The 19401-nt window shown below is 45.2% G+C and overlaps 2 protein-coding genes across 3 annotated transcripts in view; one reads left to right on the top strand and one right to left on the bottom strand.

Moving 5' to 3' along the window:
• Positions 1-3350: 3350 nt before the first annotated feature.
• On the top strand, positions 3351-5359 carry CRH (corticotropin releasing hormone). The gene is made up of 2 exons (XM_027691582.1): positions 3351-3802; positions 4330-5359. The coding sequence occupies exon 2, from the start codon at positions 4345-4347 to the stop codon at positions 4876-4878; it is 534 nt and encodes a 177-aa protein (XP_027547383.1). The 5' UTR covers positions 3351-3802; positions 4330-4344; the 3' UTR covers positions 4879-5359.
• A 1667-nt stretch (positions 5360-7026) lies between these two features.
• The window catches only part of TRIM55 (tripartite motif containing 55), a 36781-nt gene continuing 24406 nt past the window's right edge, over positions 7027-19401 (bottom strand). For both annotated transcript variants that reach the window (XM_027702754.1, XM_027702666.1), the window contains one exon: positions 7027-7526. In XM_027702754.1, coding sequence (XP_027558555.1) covers positions 7407-7526 — 120 coding nt within the window. In that variant the 3' untranslated portion in view covers positions 7027-7406. The remainder of the gene's footprint in view (positions 7527-19401) is intronic.

Consider the following 19401-nt stretch of genomic DNA (forward strand, 5'->3'; position numbering starts at 1 on the left):
TTCTTTTCTTTTCTTTTCTTTTCTTTTCTTTTCTTTTCTTTTCTTTTCTTTTTTCTTTTCCTTTTCTCTCCTCCCGATTGTCCTAGAATCCATAATATTTATGACCATCAGATTTAGTTTTCTTTATATCAGGACTACCAAAAGGTGAAATGGAAATGTGATACATACACGTGTCAGTGTATGATTACTGGCACTTCAGAGTGGGAGAGATGAACTGAGTTTACCTGAAATAGTGGCAGATTGTAAGAGTGCCTGTTAGAGAGCTGATCACAGGGGTCAAGAATGATGGTGATCACATGAAGGGGTTCCGTGAGAGGATGTGGAAATGTTTGCTGAATGCAACAATAAGAAAAATCCTTACTGCCTTCTGACAAAGGCTGGAGGGGTAATGAAACATTGCACTGTGGTAGAAAGCTGATCTACATTGAGTGTGTGTCCTTCCATGTTTGTAGTTGGACATCTTCAAAAATACATGGGGTAAGAGCCATACCCTCAGTTTAACATCATCCCCTCTGTATTACTATATTTAGAACTGTGTGACCTCTCTGTTATGGTCAGTCAGTGAGGAGGGGATTCTTCACACCTCACATTAGCTATCTAAAAATTCAGTGACTAGCTAAGGTAGTTGTCTGCACTCCCTTTATAGGCAAGAGAATGAGGTGAGCTTCTTCAGAAACCTGAAAGTACTATATTGCAATGGGATGTATCATGCTCTGGGTGTGCTTTTGCTTTCCCTTAGCTACCTCAGACTAGCTATAATTGCTTTTCAGGAGGTGCTTGAGTTTGAGATCATTAAGGCTAAAGGGCAGATGCACTCAACCCAAGCCAGTGGAGAGGAAATGGGCCTTGTTAGTGCTTTTTATTTCTAGACAATTTTATTTCGTGATTCACTGTAAAAATTCTGTTTGCTCCTGATGTTTGTGGAATGAGTCAAATATGAATACTTTTCTTATGAAGGGTATGCTAATCTCAAACTACATCACTAAACATAAAACTCTAATCCAGATGTACCTGATATCCTCCTTGTCTTTCTTTTTCACCTCTCCGGTGAGAACCCATGATTTCTTCTGTTGTAATCTCCTTCAGGAGTGAGATTTCACTTAGAAACTTGTGACTCTGGAGAATGGAATTCTGTGCTCCTAGGCAGTCAGTTCTGCAACTGAAGTGCTGAGGGAAGTACTTTTTGGTTTGTGTATCTGTGATATTTTATAGTCCTCATTATCAAGGTATCCAAATGTCTCGCAGTCTTCCCTGCATTTAAATTGTTGCAAACCCTTTCACACATCACTCAGGATCTATGAGGGAAGTGGGGTAATAAGACCATACAGGATTAGAAACAAGCTTGCATGAGACACTGCAGATGTCAGGGGTCAGTAAAAAGGGGAGAAGAAACTGGCAGGTTGTACAGCTCTTGTGAAAATTTGAGAATCCTAGCCCGCTCCTATGTTGCATTTGCTTTACCTGGATTTCTTCAAGGGATAAAACAGGCCAAAACAATTTGCCTAAAGGGACCTAAATAATATTGTAATTGATTAAAAATGAAACATAACCTGAGCTAGTTGTCATTGGCATCAATCTTTCGGAGGGATGCAGCTCTGTATTATCCAGATTTTATCCACAACACTAAAAAAATGTATTCAGAATTCTTCCTTCTTTACACTTATGATCACATTATTTTAAGAGGCTTTGTGTTTTAAAGGGTATATTAACCAAAAAATGGAGACACGGTGATAAAACCCACCCCAGAGCACATCTGAAGGGTTTGAGTTTAATAAGTACTTCTTACATTTTTCATCAGCTGATTGAACTTAGCTCCTGTTTCTTTGAACCTCTTGTTCTCACTGAAAGCCGTGCTGACATGCTTTAAAAGCATACAAATAGCTTCTGCTGTGACTAGCTACACAATGTATTATGTTCTGTAATACGCATTTCAGTTCATGAACGCCTGAGCTAACAGAGGTAATGAAGAGCTAAATCTCTGGTATTACTACTTGTTTTTCCATTTGTTTCTTCATGATGCACAAAATCTGATTCTTTGGCACTTCACCAAAAGCATCTGAGGCTGGAGGTAGGTATAACTAAAATTGAAGTGTATTACATGCCTAAAGAGATGCTCAGAGTTGGGCTGCAGCCAACCTCATGCATTAAGGTGTTTGAACTTTGTTATTTTATTAAACAAATGGATTGCAGATTTATCACTTATTTAGCATTGATAGCGTATGACCACCTGTTCTGTTGCAGCACCTCACTATGATGGGAGACACACAAGTGCGTGACCCCAGGTATTTACAGGCTAGGCAGGATAAAACCAGTAGGTTTTCTGTAAAATTTTCCAATTTAAAGGGGAGGACATGATTGGTGCTGCAACTGAGGCAGTGAAGAAGCACGGCTGAGATGCATTGGCAAGGATGATGGGATGCAAAAATGGAAGAACACACATGACACACAGAAGGGGTGTTGGACAGAAGTAATTTCTATAGGTAGCACTATTTCCTGAAGAGATCAGAGGGCATGAAATCCATCTGGAGAGATTGGTGTAATATGGTCTGGAGCCTAATGGACATAGGAGAGCACTTCAAAGAGAGCTCCACGTGGGATTAGGTTACCCCGGAGGGAGGGTGCCTTAGCTGAGGAGGGCAAACAGGGAGGTATATGGCCATGGGGTTGAAGAGGTGGGGAAGATCAGCTAGTGGAGTCGACGAGTGGGGAAAAGAGCAGTTGTTACCTGCACACAAGAAGTGGGAAGACAATGGAGAGGAGCACGGGCCAGACCGGGGGAGCGCGAGCCCGCAGCGCGGAGCCAGGGCCGGGACGAGCAGGCGGCGGTGCGAGCGGTGGCAGGGGAGGAGGAGCGAGCGGAGCGCGGCCCGGGCTGCGCTCCCTTCCCCGGCAGATGCTCCCGGCGGCCCCGGCGGCGGCGGCCCCGGCCGTCCCCGCCACCCCCGGGAACTTTCAGCCCCCCCTACCGCTGGCGGGTCCCCGGGCAGCCCCGGTGCCAGCGATGCCGTGGGTCCCTCCCGGCACCGGCACCGGCACCGGCACCGGCACCGGCACCGGCACCGGCACCGGCACCGGCACCTGCTCTGCCTCTTCCCTGCGGGCTCGGCTGCGCCTCTGCCCGCTTTGCAGGGCAAGCGCTGCCTCGGCCTGCCCGAGGCGAGGAGCAAAGCGAGATCCCCGAAAAACGCGCCCCTCTCGGAGCTTCGTGTGCTGACCCGCCACAGTCGCCCCGTGCGGGCGGGATCGGAGGTGGCGGGGCCCGGGCAGGACCGGGGATAGGGGAGGGAGTCCACCCGGGATAGCAGCCCCGGCCCCGCAGGGCTGGCCCGTGAGTGGAAAGTTTCCCCGGAGTGACCTCTCATAGTACGCGCTCGCTAGGAAATCTCATTCAAGTATTTTTGTCAATGGGGTGGGGGGGGCATCCTGCTCCCCGGCCCCCGGCCCGGCTGACGTCACTGCAGAGGCGATAAATATCTGTTGATATAATTGGACGTGAGATTTGGGGTTGCGATAGCGAAACTCTGCCCATCGCCGCTCCGACGGGCCCCCATGATTTATTCAGCAGTAGATCGGGGCACGCAATCGGGCTGTCAGGAGAGCGTCAGCTTATTAGGCAAGTTCTGCGTGATTCCAGGAGAGGGTCTAAGCTATAAAAATCCCGCACCCCGGCTCTGATTAGGACCAAATCTGATTCCAAGTTCGCCAAGAGCCGACTCCGAGGGAGAGCGAGAGGAAGGGACGCCGGGCACCGCAAAGTCCCGCCACCCGCCCTGCCCTGCCGCCGCCGCCACCGCCGCCCCAGGTAGGTGCGGGGCCGCGTCCGGCGCAGAGAGGGATGCGCTGCCCTGCGCTGAGCGGGGCTGAGCGCCGAGTCCCGCAGAACGCGGGTAGCTGCCCCGGCCGGCCAGGGTACGGGGAGACGCGGGGGAGAGAACGCTAGCACCCCGCAGCTCTTGGGGAGATCTGCCCCTCCGCAGACGCTCCACGCTCCCCTTCGCCCGGGGTGGGTGAAGGGGCGCGGGTCCGCGCACATGCGGGGACTCTCTGCAGGGGTTCAGCCCAGCTCGGTCCGCGGGATCTGTTCGGAGCTGCCCCGCGGGGCTGTTCCGCGAGAAGCGGCCGCCTCGACGGCGCGGGTGGACGGGCCGGGATGAGCGCGGTCGGGCGGTGGTGTGCGGTGTGCTGTGTGCGGTGTGCGGGGCGCGGAGGGGCGCGGAGCGGCGCGTTTCAGCACCGGGACAGCGGCGGCGGGGGCGTCCCGTCGCTGCCCTCCCCGCCGCCGCGGCTCGGCTGTGTAACCCAACCCCCGTTCCTCGTCTGCCTCCGCAGATTTGGGCCCCGACCATGAAGATCCCGCTGCTGGTCTCCACGGGAATTCTGCTGGTCGCCCTCCTGCCCTGCCAGGAGTGCAGAGCTCTCAGCAAGAGTCCGGCAGCCGCCCCCGGGGCTCTGCACCAGCCAGATTTCTTCCAGCAACAGCAGCAGCAGCAACTGCAGCAGCCACAAACTCTGCCCGTTCTGCTCCGCATGGGAGAAGAGTATTTCCTGCGCCTGGGCAACCTCCACAAGAGACCCCTTGGCTCTTTCTCCGCCTCCTCCAGCAGCACCAGCCACCTACAGCCCGAAGCCTCCGCCAGCAACTTTTTCCGAGCGGCGGTGCAACAGCTGCAGCAGCTACCCAAGCGCTCGCCGGGGAGCCCCGAGAACGGCGAAGCCGAGGGTGAGGCCGTGGAGAGGGAAAAGCGATCCGAGGAGCCCCCTATTTCTCTGGATCTGACTTTCCACCTCCTGCGAGAAGTCTTGGAGATGGCCCGAGCCGAGCAGTTAGCGCAGCAAGCTCACAGCAACAGGAAACTGATGGAGATAATCGGGAAGTGAAACGGCCCCGCCCCACCTTGCCAAAGAGATTCCGCAGTTAGCACAAGAATAATTACACCGTCCGATGTACCATAGTGCTGCTCTGATGTCATCTCTTTATTTTTATATAGCTTTAAACCTAGAAGGGTGTGCTCCGAACAGCCTCTGTCCCTTGACTAGCATGCACAACCGTGTACCAAGTGCAGAAACTCGAGTGTCGTTTGTAACCTCCCCTACCTTTATTTATTTCTCCATTTCCCAGTTATTCTAGTGCCATCGCTACGTAGGGATGTGTGAGCATTGGAAGAAATGGTGCCAAGAAGACAGAAAACTTTTCTGCTAGGGGCAGGGAGGTGGGAGGGGGAATCTCTGTAAGCTACTTTCAATTCACTTTTTTTCCTGTAAACATTTTCACAATAAAACATCTTTTCAGCGCTCGGTCGATTTGGTTGTGTAAGAGAATGTTTAATATTTATATTTTTAATAAAAATTGCAAAGTAAAGACGACTTGATACTTTCTTGCCTAGACGCCTGAGGGTTGCTCCGCCTCCCTCAGCGCTTACCGGGGCGTAGGGGGGCACCCGCGTCCGCGGGCACCCGGGGAGCCCTATATAGCCCCCGGGGATGTTTTTCCCCTCCCCGCCGCGGGAAGCCCCCGTTCCCGCCGGCTCTCCCAGAGGTGCACCCCGACGAGGGCTGCCCCACGCCGCCGCCCTCGGCACAGGCTACTCCCGGGAACGGGGTGTCGAGGGCAAATCGATGCCTCCCAGCACTGCCGAATCCCATCTCGGCAGCCCCCCGAGGGGGCTCACTGGCTCCTACCGCTGTGGTCGGGGCCGGGCAGCCTCCTCCCGCCAGAGCGCAGCGATGGGAAAGCGGTGTGGCGCTTCCCGCATCTCTTTTGCGTTTTCATTCTGGCTCTGCATATCCTCCCCGCACCCTAAAAGGGCAGGTTCCTCCGCGCTTCGGCTTCCCCCGTCCCGGCGGCGGTGCCCAAGAGGGCTCTGAGTATGTGTGGAGAAACTGCCAGAGGATCTAGGGGAAATCTCCAGGACGACTGGGAGAATTTAGGAAATCCCTCATCCCGAACCAAATCCCAGAGAAAAGCTGCTCCAGCAGCCGGAGGCGATGCGGTGGCGGTGCTGGGCGGTGCTCTCTCTGGGCTGTGAGAGTTCCAAATCTTTACGTGGAGCTCGCCTGTGCAGCCCGACAAACTCTCGCAGGAGCCTTCTCCAGGGAAAACAGATACTAACGAGGGCTGATGTCACTCAGGCCAATAGCGGCGGATGTCCAGGACGGGGGCTAACCCCACACAGCCCGCTAAGTGGTCTGCACTTCCAGTTCACCAGTCCTGCTGGGACACAGCGCAGCCCTACGGCCTCACATAGTCACCTGACAAAACTGTATTGACGGCCTGGCTCAGGGATCTGGGAAAGATCCACATGTAACCCTAGTGCAGAGCTTGACACCTGGTCCCCTGTGGCACCAAGTAATCCCGGCAGCCTTCAAATCTCTCTTAATCACTACTGAGTGTTGACACTCTGCTCCCAGTGACAAAAATTGCAGAATGCCACCTTAAATAGAGCTTCTAGAACTTCTTTTAAGACACAAATTTGATTTCATTAGATGGATAAATATCTGCAATGCACATGGAACAGGACAGTCAGCATCTGCCTTTTGTACTGCGCACCATTGGGACTTCAAATTAAACCTGTGACCACCTCACTGCATTCTGATTTCATATAAGAACATGTCCCCTTTTCTACACACAGTGATGACTGAGAAGACATAGACACAGATTATGGCTGGACAGGCTGGGCAGAACTACAGCATTTGCCCCACATACTCAGAGTTGTGTCCTGCATCCACACCTGGGGTCTTGGCCAGTGCTTTTGGTGCATGCATCTTCCTCATTCCTGCCACTGGGAACCTTCCTTACAAATAAAGTGTTTATGTGAGCGTCATCTGTTGTGGCTTAGCAGGAAGAGCAAGTCCAAAGGCAGAAATGGCAGCTTCCTTCTTTCCTCCCGTGTTCCTCAGCCGTGGAGGCACCGGTATTGTCAGACACAACCCTGATTTGGGGCTGCCAAGGATGTGATAGTGTCACTAAAGTCACCAGCACCAACAAGTGGAGATACAGGAGGATATTGAGAAGAAACACTGGTTTGGAAAGGGTGCTATTAGTGAATATCATTAGCTAACAACATTGATGAAGCGCTTACCCCTATGAGGGGATGTGCCAAAAGGTGAGTAATAAAACACTAGCAGTGCTCAGCCTAAAGCTGTAGTGATGCTACTTTCCCCTTGCAAGTAAAAAATTATTGGAAAACACTTTGACTACAATATAGTATAGTAATTTGTCCCCATGCTCCCATCCCTCTCAGATCTATCATCTCAAGGGTATGATGTGGAGGCCAACTGAGTTCCTGGGAATGAAACCTGCTCGGACGTCCCTTTCCAGGCCAGTTTCTTTGCTGACTGCAGCCAGGCTGCCTGTGCTCACGGTCCCTCCCAGGAGAAGCACACCAGAAGCCAGCCAGAGTGAGTCATCATTCATTCAATGAGTTCAACCAGGAGAAGGAGAAAACATGACGAGCCGGCTCGTCACCCCTCTCACTGCTCACAGGTGCTTCCTCCACTCGTCCTTGAGCATATGGTTCAGAACCAGTCTGCAAAGGAAGAAAAGGTTGACAAAGGGAAGAGGAAAATATGAATTGCACTAAAATCCTTAAGATTTCACAACATGCAGGAAAACAGAATGAAGTGGGAAAGAGGGGAAAAGGCAGGGAGCATGGAAATTTGGGGAGGCCAGCCAGACTTCTAACACCAGAGAAGTCAGAGGGACTTTTGCCATGACCACTGGCAGAGGAAGGATTGTGACAGGTGAGCATGTTACATCTGTGCAAAGGGCTGTCCTGATTAGGACCTCTGGAATATTATTGCCCTGAAGGTGATTAATGCCTGTTCAGAAGAGATTCTGAGCCAGCTTGGCTTGTGTAGCTGGGCCTCCAGATTGATGTGAACCAAAGCCAAAAGTTATTGCCAGTGCATTGCCACTCAAAATGATTCTTGTTCTGCTGTTATGAAATCTGCCTTGGATGTGTTTTCTGTTTTTTTTCCTTTAAAGAATTTTAATATTTATTTCACTTCAGTTTCACTCAGATCAAGAACAGGAAATAAATAATATAGAGATAAAAGCTTCTGTTTATTTCCTGTTTTTGTTTGCATAGGTATCCTACACGTACATTAGAAAAATGAATCTGGACACGATATACTGTAGTTGCTAATTAAAGGAATTTCTAAAATTAGTTGAATATTTAACAGACCAGTGTAATAGGTGGAAATATTTTACTAGTTCCAGTGTTTTCAGATCCCTTTGGCAGAGAATGAAGACCACTTTGTGATAGTATCAGAAATCCTATTAAAAATAAAATACATAAAAATTGGTGATTTGTTAGCTAAGGAATGCCTTATGTCTTCATCATTAAAACCATAGTCTAACTTGCAATATACAGGATTTTTTCCCTCTATATTCCTAGATATGCACATACATCATTGTGCATTCTTAAAATTAAAACAGCTATACTGCCAGCCTTCTTTGTGCAGAGTTTCACCTTACTTTGGGAACTGTAGCATGATCTCAGGTGAACTACTTGATGTAAACATGCTACTCAATAGAGGGAAAATGACAAAATAGTGTCCTCTGAATTTTAACATGTCCTAAAATTGTCCTAAACCAGAAAGTTACCAAAACAGTGATGCTAACAGACATATCCAGCAAAAAACATTGAAGCAGGGATGCTTGTGAGGAACTGAAGCATGGGATGGATTATTTTCCTAAGCATTTTTGTAAGTACTTACTATTAAAGTTTGCCACAAGAATTAGTAAGAACTAATGGTATGTTAAGTATAAATTGGCTATTGGGCTTCATTCTGGTCACTACCTATTTAACTGCCATGACACCAACAAACAAGACAGTATGAAGACACGAAAAAAGTAGCTCCCTATTTCTTTATTCATATCTAATTAGAGTTCACCGTGCCATTTTTAGACCCAGATCCTAAACTGGAATAGCCCTATTTATGAAATGCTATCTGAGAAAGTGCTTTAATATTTGAAATGTGGGCTAATCTTTGACTTAGATTCATATTTTCAAAGCATGGCACTCATTGCTACTCACTACAGTATACAGGACTCAAAGGATATTTTTGGGCAAGGATCTTGCAGGAGAATATAATTTTTGCTTGCTAACTTTATAATGTACTTTAATGAGAGCACAAGCATGGTGAAAAATGTGGGAGAAATAGCTGCCTACTTGAGAGTGGAAGTTCATTTTCAGCAATGCCAATTAGAAGGGTTGTTTCCCAGACTTATGCAAAAGTATGGTAAAGAATTTGGCCCAGGGGACCAGATCTTCAGCTGAAAGGCCGGTAGCTAATTGAGTCCCGAATATAGAAGATCTTCATGTCACACCTGCGAAGTGCTGATTGCAAACCTTTCAATCTGATTATAAAAGTCAGGTTTCAGCAGTAAATACATGGTTAGACTTTCTGAGTTATATGGGATTCAGGGCTCTCTTAATCTCGGTAGATGTAGGAGCGTAGGTGGTTTATGAGTCTTCTGTGATGCTGAAAATTTTGCCTTTATTTTTGGAAGGGCAGTCAGAGTGCCTGCACCAGCCAAGAGTAATTTTGAAACTGGTTGTGCAATTTTGTGCACCGAGCCCTCAGCAGTGTGTGTAAGCAGGCATGGGACAACCCTCCTCACTTCTCACTCTGTAAATGAATAGGACTGGCAAGAAGTTTAAAACAAAATTCCTGCATTTTTATTCCTTTTTTTTTACTTAAACCATCACTGGTACCTTGTAATTTCTCTTCCTGTGCAATATAGGCTTCCTTTAGCACTTCCACTTGCTATTCTAACTAGCTACTATACAGAAATTTACATTAAATCAAGATTAATTTTGAAGCAAAGTACTATCTATGGGCTTAAAATTATGCAGCTTGTTTCATAGGATTTGGACTTAACACGTTAGAAAAAAAGGCACAATGCAATGACTTAGACTGGCAAGGTGACTGCATTACCTTGTTAACCAACACTGCTGGTACTGCATTTCAAACAAAACAATCTTTGTCTGCATCACTGCCAAACTGTATTTCATAATGTGTTAACTCCTTCATATTTTGCTGTGATGACATCTTCCTGTGTCAGCAAAACCATGTTGGAGCTCCAACAGATTCCCACTGGGTTTGGCTGGATGAAGCATTTGCTCCCTGCAGCTCTCTGGACTCAGCAAGCTGCTGGTCTGCAATACCTCGATGCGCCTTTCCAAGAGCTATTGTTTTCCATCACACCCAGCCAGGAGAGAAGTAAGCCCAAAACTGATAATACGGACATTCCTTGGCTTTTAGACTTGTGTTTTCACACCTGTGACACTTTAGAGTTTGTGTTCTGAGTCGTCCAGTGACTGAGGTACACTCTCTTCTTGTAAGACAAGAAACCACCAAAAGGTGCCAGAAGCAACTCCATCCATGTTATTAAGTCTGTTTCCCCCTTCCACCAGCAGCCTGCACAATTCAGAGTTATACAGTGTGCTGGGGATTGTCTGAGACAAAGGTTTCAACCGTAGATTTTACAGAAAACAATTTTTTTTTGATCCAGGATGTGATTCTGAAAGGCAGAATGCAGAAGCAGGTCTGCTCAGTGTCACTGGGATTCAGGCATCTGACTGCTCTCTAGTTCCTTAGAATCGCATCCTGGACTACTTTACTCTCCCTGTTACCACAACTCTACTCTGCTGAGAGAGGAAAGCTTTGTGCTGAGCATGGCACAGCCCTTGCCACATGCCTTTAAGACAGTTCAGATTTAACACTTCATCATGTCTGTCCATTGCTATTAAGTAACTGTTGTCAAGCTTCTACCTGAGCTTTATCTTAGCCTTGGAGATCTCATGGGTAGGGCTTGTTTTTCACATTACCTAGATTAACAAGTCCCAACCCTTGATTTGGGTCCCTAACAGTAATAAGGAATAACTAAAGTGTTTACCTCAGATTACATTAATCACATTAGGCCAATGCTGAGAGAGTGCTGAATACTTACACTTTGATTTATATTTTCCCCTGTGGTGTCGAGTCACATCAGATGATGCTTTCAAGAAGCACCAGGAATTTTCACCAGGTCAGCTCATGAAGTGGGGAGGGAAGTACAACATGCATGACTGATGGTTGGTTTTTGTTTTTCCCATAAAAGCAAAGTCCAGGCTGGAGTTTACATGCCAATTCCTTGGAGGTGCTGAGCAACCACAGTTCCCACTGAGCCATTCAGCACTCCTCAGCATCTGGCACACTAGAATTTGTATGAATAAACAGTATAAGGATCTCAGAGTTGAGCCTGATGAGTACTTTCAAAGCTGTAGTTATTCAGCATCTTTCAGTATTCGCTTCCTTAAACAGGGCTCTACTTAAATCTGTATAAGGTTCTTGTAAAAGGGTGTGGAGAAGAGGAAAGAGGTGAGTGGGATGGCTTTGTCATAATATTTTCATTTATTAGCTCCCAGCAGTTATCCTATTTATGCCGGGGAAAAATATGAAGTCTAGGCCTTCTAGATATTGAAGTCAACACATCGTTTTCTGCTCTACCACCATGAGTCTCTGTAGCCTTTAGGTACAGACACTGGGATCCATATTGCCAAACTTGAGTCATCCAGAAGTGAGATATCCATTCAAGCAAACTGGATTCATCCCCTTCAACGGAAGTGATGAGAGAAAGGCACAACCAAAGGGTGATTTGTCCCATCCTCAAAGAAGTGGATTGCCCTCTGGAGGTACCTATTTCTTTCTACTGACTCTAGAGGTGCTCTGTGTGACTAAGTTAGACTAGGTCTGTCTTTTAAGTAAATACACAAGAGAGATTCCAGCCAAGTATTTCAGGATATCAGAAAACTGCTTAACAGGAATTGAGAATTTTGACTGCATTGTTATTTTTACAAGATCACTAACTCTTAAATTTAGGAAGAGGGGAGGAAAGGTGAAGGGTCTTCATAATCTACTTTCATGCAGATGGAGAGATGGTTGGTTACAACCTGTATGAATGTTTTCTGAAGCAACAATGCTAACCAAAGCAGGTTCTGCACCGTGGGTCCCCATCCACCTCTTCCTGCTTTGGTTCCATGGTTCACGTCCCATTTGAATTGCTGCAGCTCTTTGCGGGGATGTGCTAAGAATGGGAATGTCACTGGAATGACATCAATTTTTTTTGTTGGTTTTTTTGAGGTGAAGGAAGATATTTTTAAACCTGGACCATTTGAATGATTTGATTCCAGCACAGCTCAACAAACAGCTGCCTCAGCACAATTGCCCTGTGAGTGGTGGCATCTGGGCAGCAATAAGAAGCAGAGCCATTTGGCAAGAAACTCCTAAATCACCTTTGCTGCCAGAGGAAAAAATGGATCTACACTCTTAGAGTCACAGTGCCTTCACTGCCTCCTCTTGACCCAACAGGAGAGCAAGAGTGTGAATTTGTTAGAAAGTATGGGTCTTGGAGAGAAAAGCAGTGAAAATAGAGGCTTCTTGTTTCTAGGGTTTCTGTAGCCTCAGAAAATCAGCAAGAAAATAAATTTGATTCCCATTTTTAGCTGGCTTGTTTAGAAACAACCCCCAGTGTTGACAAGAACAGGCATGATTAAAAAATTCTAGCTGGTTGCAAAGCAATCACAAAATCTGTAGGCTATGTTTGTCTGCCTCAAATGTCAAGTGTTACACTTCTGGCACTTAACACTTCCAGGCAGTGGAAACAAAGGGAGCACAACAGGTTATTTTTAAATAGTTTAAACTTTAGTTCAAGCATTTTGTTTTTATATTTTTATTCAGTCTAGCTCCTTCAGCACAACACCTGGCAGCTGTCATATAAATCACAACAACATTGTTTCAAAGCTAAGAGGCAGCTTATTTTGCAAGTATATTTTCTTTTTTATTAGCAGGAACCAACAGAGTATTCTCTAAAATAATTGCTATGATTACCTGCCACAGAAATATATAAGGTAGCAGGCAAAAAATTACGCTCCATCAGTCACAGAATTAGACATATCACTCTCTTAATAATGGTCAGTAATTAATTTTAAAAGTCCATAGTGAGGAAATGCCTTTCTTCAATAGATTTTGATTATGTTACAATTAACATCATGTGGATAATGTCTACTGCAGAGTCTCTTACATAGTGACCTTAAAGAGACCAAATATGTTTCAGAGGAAAACAGTCCAGCTAGCTTATTTTGCTATAGGTTCCACACATCTCCCATGGGACATGGAGGTCCAGACACTTGAACCTGTGGTGGAAACAGTTTTAGAGAATGATGTGGGAGAGCAGCTTTCTTCTAACCATTACTTGGGACAAAAGGAAATACAGTTCCCTTATTTAAGTCACATATTTTTTTCACCACTCAAACAAAATAAAGGCAGAAATAACATACTCGTGTAATATTTCACCCATTGCTGCACCGCATTGCTCCAACTTTTTGTTGAGAGTGATTTAAATACAGATTTGTATAAAACCTAGTCCTGCCACTATACAGGAAAACGAAGGAAACCCAAGAGGAGAGTCTTAAAAATACACGAATATTAAGACTGCATGACTAGAAAAATCTGTCCTGCATCTATCTACATAATTCTTCGTTCCTCTTGAAGTTTTTGAGAACCTCCTGATCAATTAGCCTTCTATCTTTTCTGCTCCTTCCAGCCCTGCCGGAGAACTGTCTAGAAAAGGAAGGATGATATGAGAGGCACGAGAGGCTGTATGAGTAAGTGGTACATGCTGGCCACTAGTGACAGAGAGTTACTCATGGCTACCAGTTCTCCCCTCTTCCTCCTACTGCTGCTTTGTCAGACAAGTATATATTACTTCAGATCAACAAGTTAAAGGTGAAGACCTTCCAATAACTTCTCCATGGCAGTAACCGATCTAATCCATGCCATAGAAGCTTTGCTATTAGCTTTCAGAGAGAAGTAGCAAACCTAGTAAGGGTTTAACATCCTGTCTGTCTCTGTTAGGTAGTCTCTCCTTTGAGTAACATAGACTGCTGTAAATCAAAGCTTTTTCTTTCTCTGTAAATGGCACTTTTGTAAATCCCGTGAATTAAACAGGGTGCCAGTTCAGACTGTGACTCACCCTGGAGCTCCATTCATGGGATCAGATAACAGAGCCAGCATAGCTTCCATGTGTGTAGACACAGCATCTCATGATTCAGGGTTGGAGCACTGCTCACATCCTGAGTGACTGACTGGGGCTGTTGTAAGTATGCAGGGGGCAAGGGTGATACATGTGAATTGTGGACACAGCACATCTTCCCTGAGAGACAAAACCACACCAATGGAGATGCAGGAAGAAAAGTTGGAATGTCAGTTAAAGCACTCTGCTCCCCTTCCTTAAAGCCACCACATAACAGAAAAAGAAAGTCTTGGTCACAGTTAAAACATTTTTTCCCTCATTGGCTGTTGCTCCTACCATTTTCCCCTTGTGTGCTCATTTTTCCATGTCTCCACTTGCCTGAGTCTTCTCTTTACTACAACCACAGTAGCTGAAATTGTTAGCCAAGATATGACTCTACTCCGACAATACATTGCTCAGTGAGTAGCACTGTGAGTTCCCAGATAGATGTCTGTCACATCACACATTATAATCTCTGCTTGCCCATTAGCAATGCTGGCTTGCTTGCACAGCACTCAGCCAAGTGATGAGCAAGATATTAAATCAAGTTTTCTTCTGTCCCAGGTGAAGTCCAAGGAAGCTGTGATAAGTGTTACTCTTAGAGCTTCAGATTCAATCACAGTTATTAACCACGTTATTACAGGATATAGAGCACAGACGATAGTCACTGTCACCAGAGACAAGCTTGGAACTGACCTGCATCTGGGCAGGCACCAGCTCAATTTTTTTAAAAAGAAATTTATTTATTTTATAGAATTAAATTTTGAAATTATGCATAAATATAAAAATGAATATATTTTATAAAATAAATCTCATGCCAGATGTTGAAGAGCCTCACCAGAACCGATGGGCGAAATGTCAGCTACCTTTCTTCAGTAAGGCATTTTGTAATATAGCAAGTCATACAGCAAGTGTTTCGTCATGAATGAAAGCCAGTTCTATGTGCAGAAGTGCTGAGCCAGGAGTGCTCTGAGATTAGTATTTTGATCACCACCTTCAGTGGTTGAGATAGACTCAGGCAGATTTTATAGGGTGCTCTCTAAATTGAAAAGAACAATGAGAAATTCAGATCACTTGTACTTGGGGATTGTGAGATCCTCATCCTCTGCTCAGTGAAAGGCATGATATCTCTGTCAGGCGTCTGTAGCACGGTTTGAACAATGCAGTGCCTATTGGCTGGTAGCCAGGGATGACAGGGTTTTTTAATTAGTCATTGGTCTCTTACTTAATGACCTGAAGATTATTGTAAAGATGCCAGGAATATATATCACCTGAAAACAGATATAAGACTGAATCATCACTGTTTGATATGTCCCTCTCCCTTTCTTCTGTTTAATTTTGGCTGCACATTTCGCCCTTCAATCTTTATCTCCATTTCAAACACCTACTAGGTGGGCACTGCATCCTACAGAGTGCTCTGGTCTATCCCCTTGCCTGCTCACAACTGCGGAAAGCCTGGAAGTGACATGATACACTAGCCAAACATAGAGACTCAGGCCCAGTTTACTAATTATCACCACTGGGATTTTCAATCAGATAGGCCGGCATTTAAATATTGATCCATCTCTAATGGTTACAGGACTACAACCACTGCTTTCCATAGGTGAGTGTATGGCTACACTGAAAGCCTGAACTGTCTCAAGGCAGTAGAATAACTAGCCAAATATTCTACAAACAGATGGTTTGTGTTTTTGTTGTGACCTAAATCTATCATGATGTGATGTAAACCAGCAACAGTTCATCCAAGATGAAGAAATATTTTTTGTTTATATTCTATTTTCCTTTTCAAACACCTTAACAATGAGCAGAATGAGTTATCCTTGGAGGATGAGGTCAAGTAGAGGTAGAATTCAGTATTTAAATGAGATAGTCACAAAAGACAATGTCTAGGTGAGCCCGGCTTTGTATTAATTTCATCAGGAGAAATCATTTTATCCAAGCTGTCATTGTGGAAATCCTTTTGCTAGTAATGGACTGAAAAAAATGAAACATACATAAATCAGATTGTATCTATGACTCACCAGACAAATCACAGAACAGACTATTCAAGGTAAAATTTAAGTGAAGTATTTGCCACTCATATTAATTATGGGAAACTGTTGTCTGAAAGCTGGTCTTAACATATTGCCCTCACGACTCATCACTGCTGTCTCTGAATCACCCAGGTAATTCTCAGAAGTAAGGGAGAGTGAGATGTTAAAAGAGGAACAATCAAGACTTTCCTGATTTTCTTGGCATGTATTGCCAAACTGAGGAGGAAAAAAATCTCATCTGAACTCAAAGTCAAGATACAAAGTGGAAATTTACGGGCAGAATTTGCCACCAACTGAACATCAGCCTGAGTGGCCTCAGACTTGGCCACTATCACCCTATGACCAAGACCCAACTCGCTAAGTCAAACTACAGAGAAGCAAAAGGTAGAATTTTTTGACTGTTAACTGAGTTCCTGCATCTAGTATTTGCCCTGTACTTCAGCTACAGCCTGAGTGCTTCTTTTTTTCCAAATGAATTTTAAGAGATGCTTAGGAAGAATCTTCAAACAGAGTTTAATTTGGGCTTGTATACCAGTGGATGCATAAGTCTCTTACAAAAGGCTTAGCTTCACAGAGAATAGATGACCCAATTTCATTCAGTCAAACCTTGCAGATTTTTTAATAATAAATATATATAATGGCCCATCTTCGCGAACGAAGATTTGGGGAAAGGTCTTTTACCTTTCCAGCCTGCGCAATGGATTTTTTTAGGTGAGACACAGCCTGCGCTGAACTGAGCCCACCCTTTAATCCTAAGGTTCATCTGCTGGGGCCAAGCAAGCTTGGACAATGGCAGTGAGGTCCTCAGGACGTAGGTTTGTTTAGAGTGTCCTTCTCATAGATGGATGGCCACACAGGGCTAACGACCTCCATCAGGCCAGGAGACCGGGATTTGAACCCGTGGTCGCAGCAGTGAAAGTCCTGCACGCTAACCACTAGGCCACCAGGGGTCTCAGATTTTTTAATGGTATAGAAATAAACCCACCCAATTTTCTACCTGAGAAAAGGTAAAGTACAGGTATATCAAGACCTAGATGGCAAACATCAAGTTGACCTTTGCTCTGTGCATTCTCAGATCCTTCATTAGCACTAAATACAGTTGTTGCAGAGAGCAGAGAGCTTTCAGAGCAGCAGCTGGGGTTCTGGGAGAGAGCTGCCTGGGCTGTGCCTGCTGCTGATGGTAACAGACAGCTCGTCCTGCTCTGGGGGAAATTGCAGGAAGGCTGTGTCGGATGGGCCAGAGGGAAGGGACACTCTCCCTCAGCATCAATCGTGCAAGATCCAGCCTTGCAAGACTGCCTTCTTTTGAGCAAGAAATCTCCTCTCTTGGAGCATCTCTCTTGAAGTGGGGACCTGGCTTCCTTATCTGAGCAGATTGGAAAGACCGAGTTTCCAATTTGGTGAAGAGAAAGGAAATTATTATTTGTGTACTGCTGCCATGCTTGTGCAACAATTCCAGTGCAGTGCTGTGCTGAAATGTGGGACCATATCTTTTATATTGTGATGGAAAAGCAGTGGTACATAGGCAAAGAGCACGGCGGGATCTCTTGGCCTTATTTTGGTTTTAAATCATCTTGTCTGTATTGTCTGCATATTGACATGACAACCAATCGGCTAAAACGTAGCTAAATACTGACCTCTCTGACATGTGATTTAAAGCTGTCTCATGGAAAAAAATTTGAAGGATCACCAGCTGAAATTGAAGTATTCAGCAGCAGGGCAAAGAGAACTACAGTACATGAATACTGAGAGGACTGTCCTTATGGTAATTCTGGCAGATGGCATAAGGTTGCAAGCAAGTAATAGGAAATTTTAAAACTAATGAAACAAGATTAACATAGGTCACTACATTAGTATTTCTCCTCCCAAACAGTTCAATCCTGATTATATTTTATATCCTCATGGAATTAAAGCACTGTACTTACTGGCTGCAAAGGGAAATTAGATCTGACTACCGTTTGTGGATGATTAACTTGTATTTCCTTTCAAACTAAATGTATGCTCTGGAGTCCTTTGGAGCCACATGCAGCCACTTTTCTTATGGGGAATTTGAGCAACAGAATACAGCATCCAGTACTTCCTCTTAGTTGAAATTAACTGTGTAACCACAGACCCAGGTGAACACAAATCTTTCATAAGCTCTCACAAATTTACAAATTTATATGGCATTACTACATGAGAGATGTTGCCTACAAAATATGATTAGGAAAAATTGCAGGACTCCAAGATCTGTTTCTCGTGCACTGGAAAGGGCTGCTTCATAATGTCCATATCACCCTTCACCAATACATTACACCCCGTAGTGGCAAGGCAGTTCATTGACGCTATTCCTGCTCCCTGTGTTTTAATCATTTGCTCCTCGTTGCCACATGCAGGGTCTCAGACCCCCCCAACTTCAGACACTGAGCAGAGGCACCTGATTAGGAACAATGTCACCTCACACTCAGCAGGCAGATTGAAGAGGTGCCAAGTGTGAGCCAGCAGCAGTTGGTGAACTCTCCCTTACTGGAGATGCCTCTCACTCTCTGTCAGAGGCAGGAGCAGCCCGTGGTGACTACACTTCTGACTTAGGCACTCCCTGAAGCAGGATGCGGCTCTCTAGTGCGAAGCTATCTATTTTGTTCATGCTGAATCATCTCCTTCTGTCCCTTCTTAGACCAAACAATCTGTACACCTGTGAGCTGCAACTCCTGTTGCCTTATCCCTGCTGATATACCCTCCTGTACCCTGGAGGAAATTTATAGATGCATCAATACAATTTCTTAGAGAAACAACCAATAAATAAAGTGAATGTTGGGAATTTAATAGGGGGGCTGACCTCTCTTTGCTACTGAAAAAAAAGGAAATCTGTCCCGTGCATTCTACTAAAATAGGTTGAAAATAAATTATATGCTGATCTTATGATGACAGTCATGCAGATTTATATTATTATTATAAATTATTATTACAGCTATTCAAAGTAATTTTGTTATTTGACTTTCAGGTGCTGTGACCTGATCTCTCACATGAAAGATAAAGACACATAGACTGTCTAAACAGCCACCTCACTATACATGGACAAGAAAATAATTTTTATGCAAATAGAATCTGAGACCAAAATGCCTTTTCCCTTCACCTCCTTTCTATTTCGTTGTTAAATAAATCATAAAGATGCCACTGGAGACCACATAGGAAGAGGTCTCAATGGTGGAAATGAGAGCTTTCCGCATTTATCTATTTTTAATTTCAAAAGGTATTTTGAATTAAAAAAAGAAAGAGGGGGAAGAAAGAGCATGATGCTATTCGCATGCTTGATTTCCCAGGAGTACA

The sequence above is a fragment of the Neopelma chrysocephalum genome, unplaced genomic scaffold, assembly GCF_003984885.1.
Source record: "Neopelma chrysocephalum unplaced genomic scaffold, ASM398488v2 Primary Assembly neopelma1_22, whole genome shotgun sequence".
NCBI lineage: Eukaryota > Metazoa > Chordata > Aves > Passeriformes > Pipridae > Neopelma > Neopelma chrysocephalum.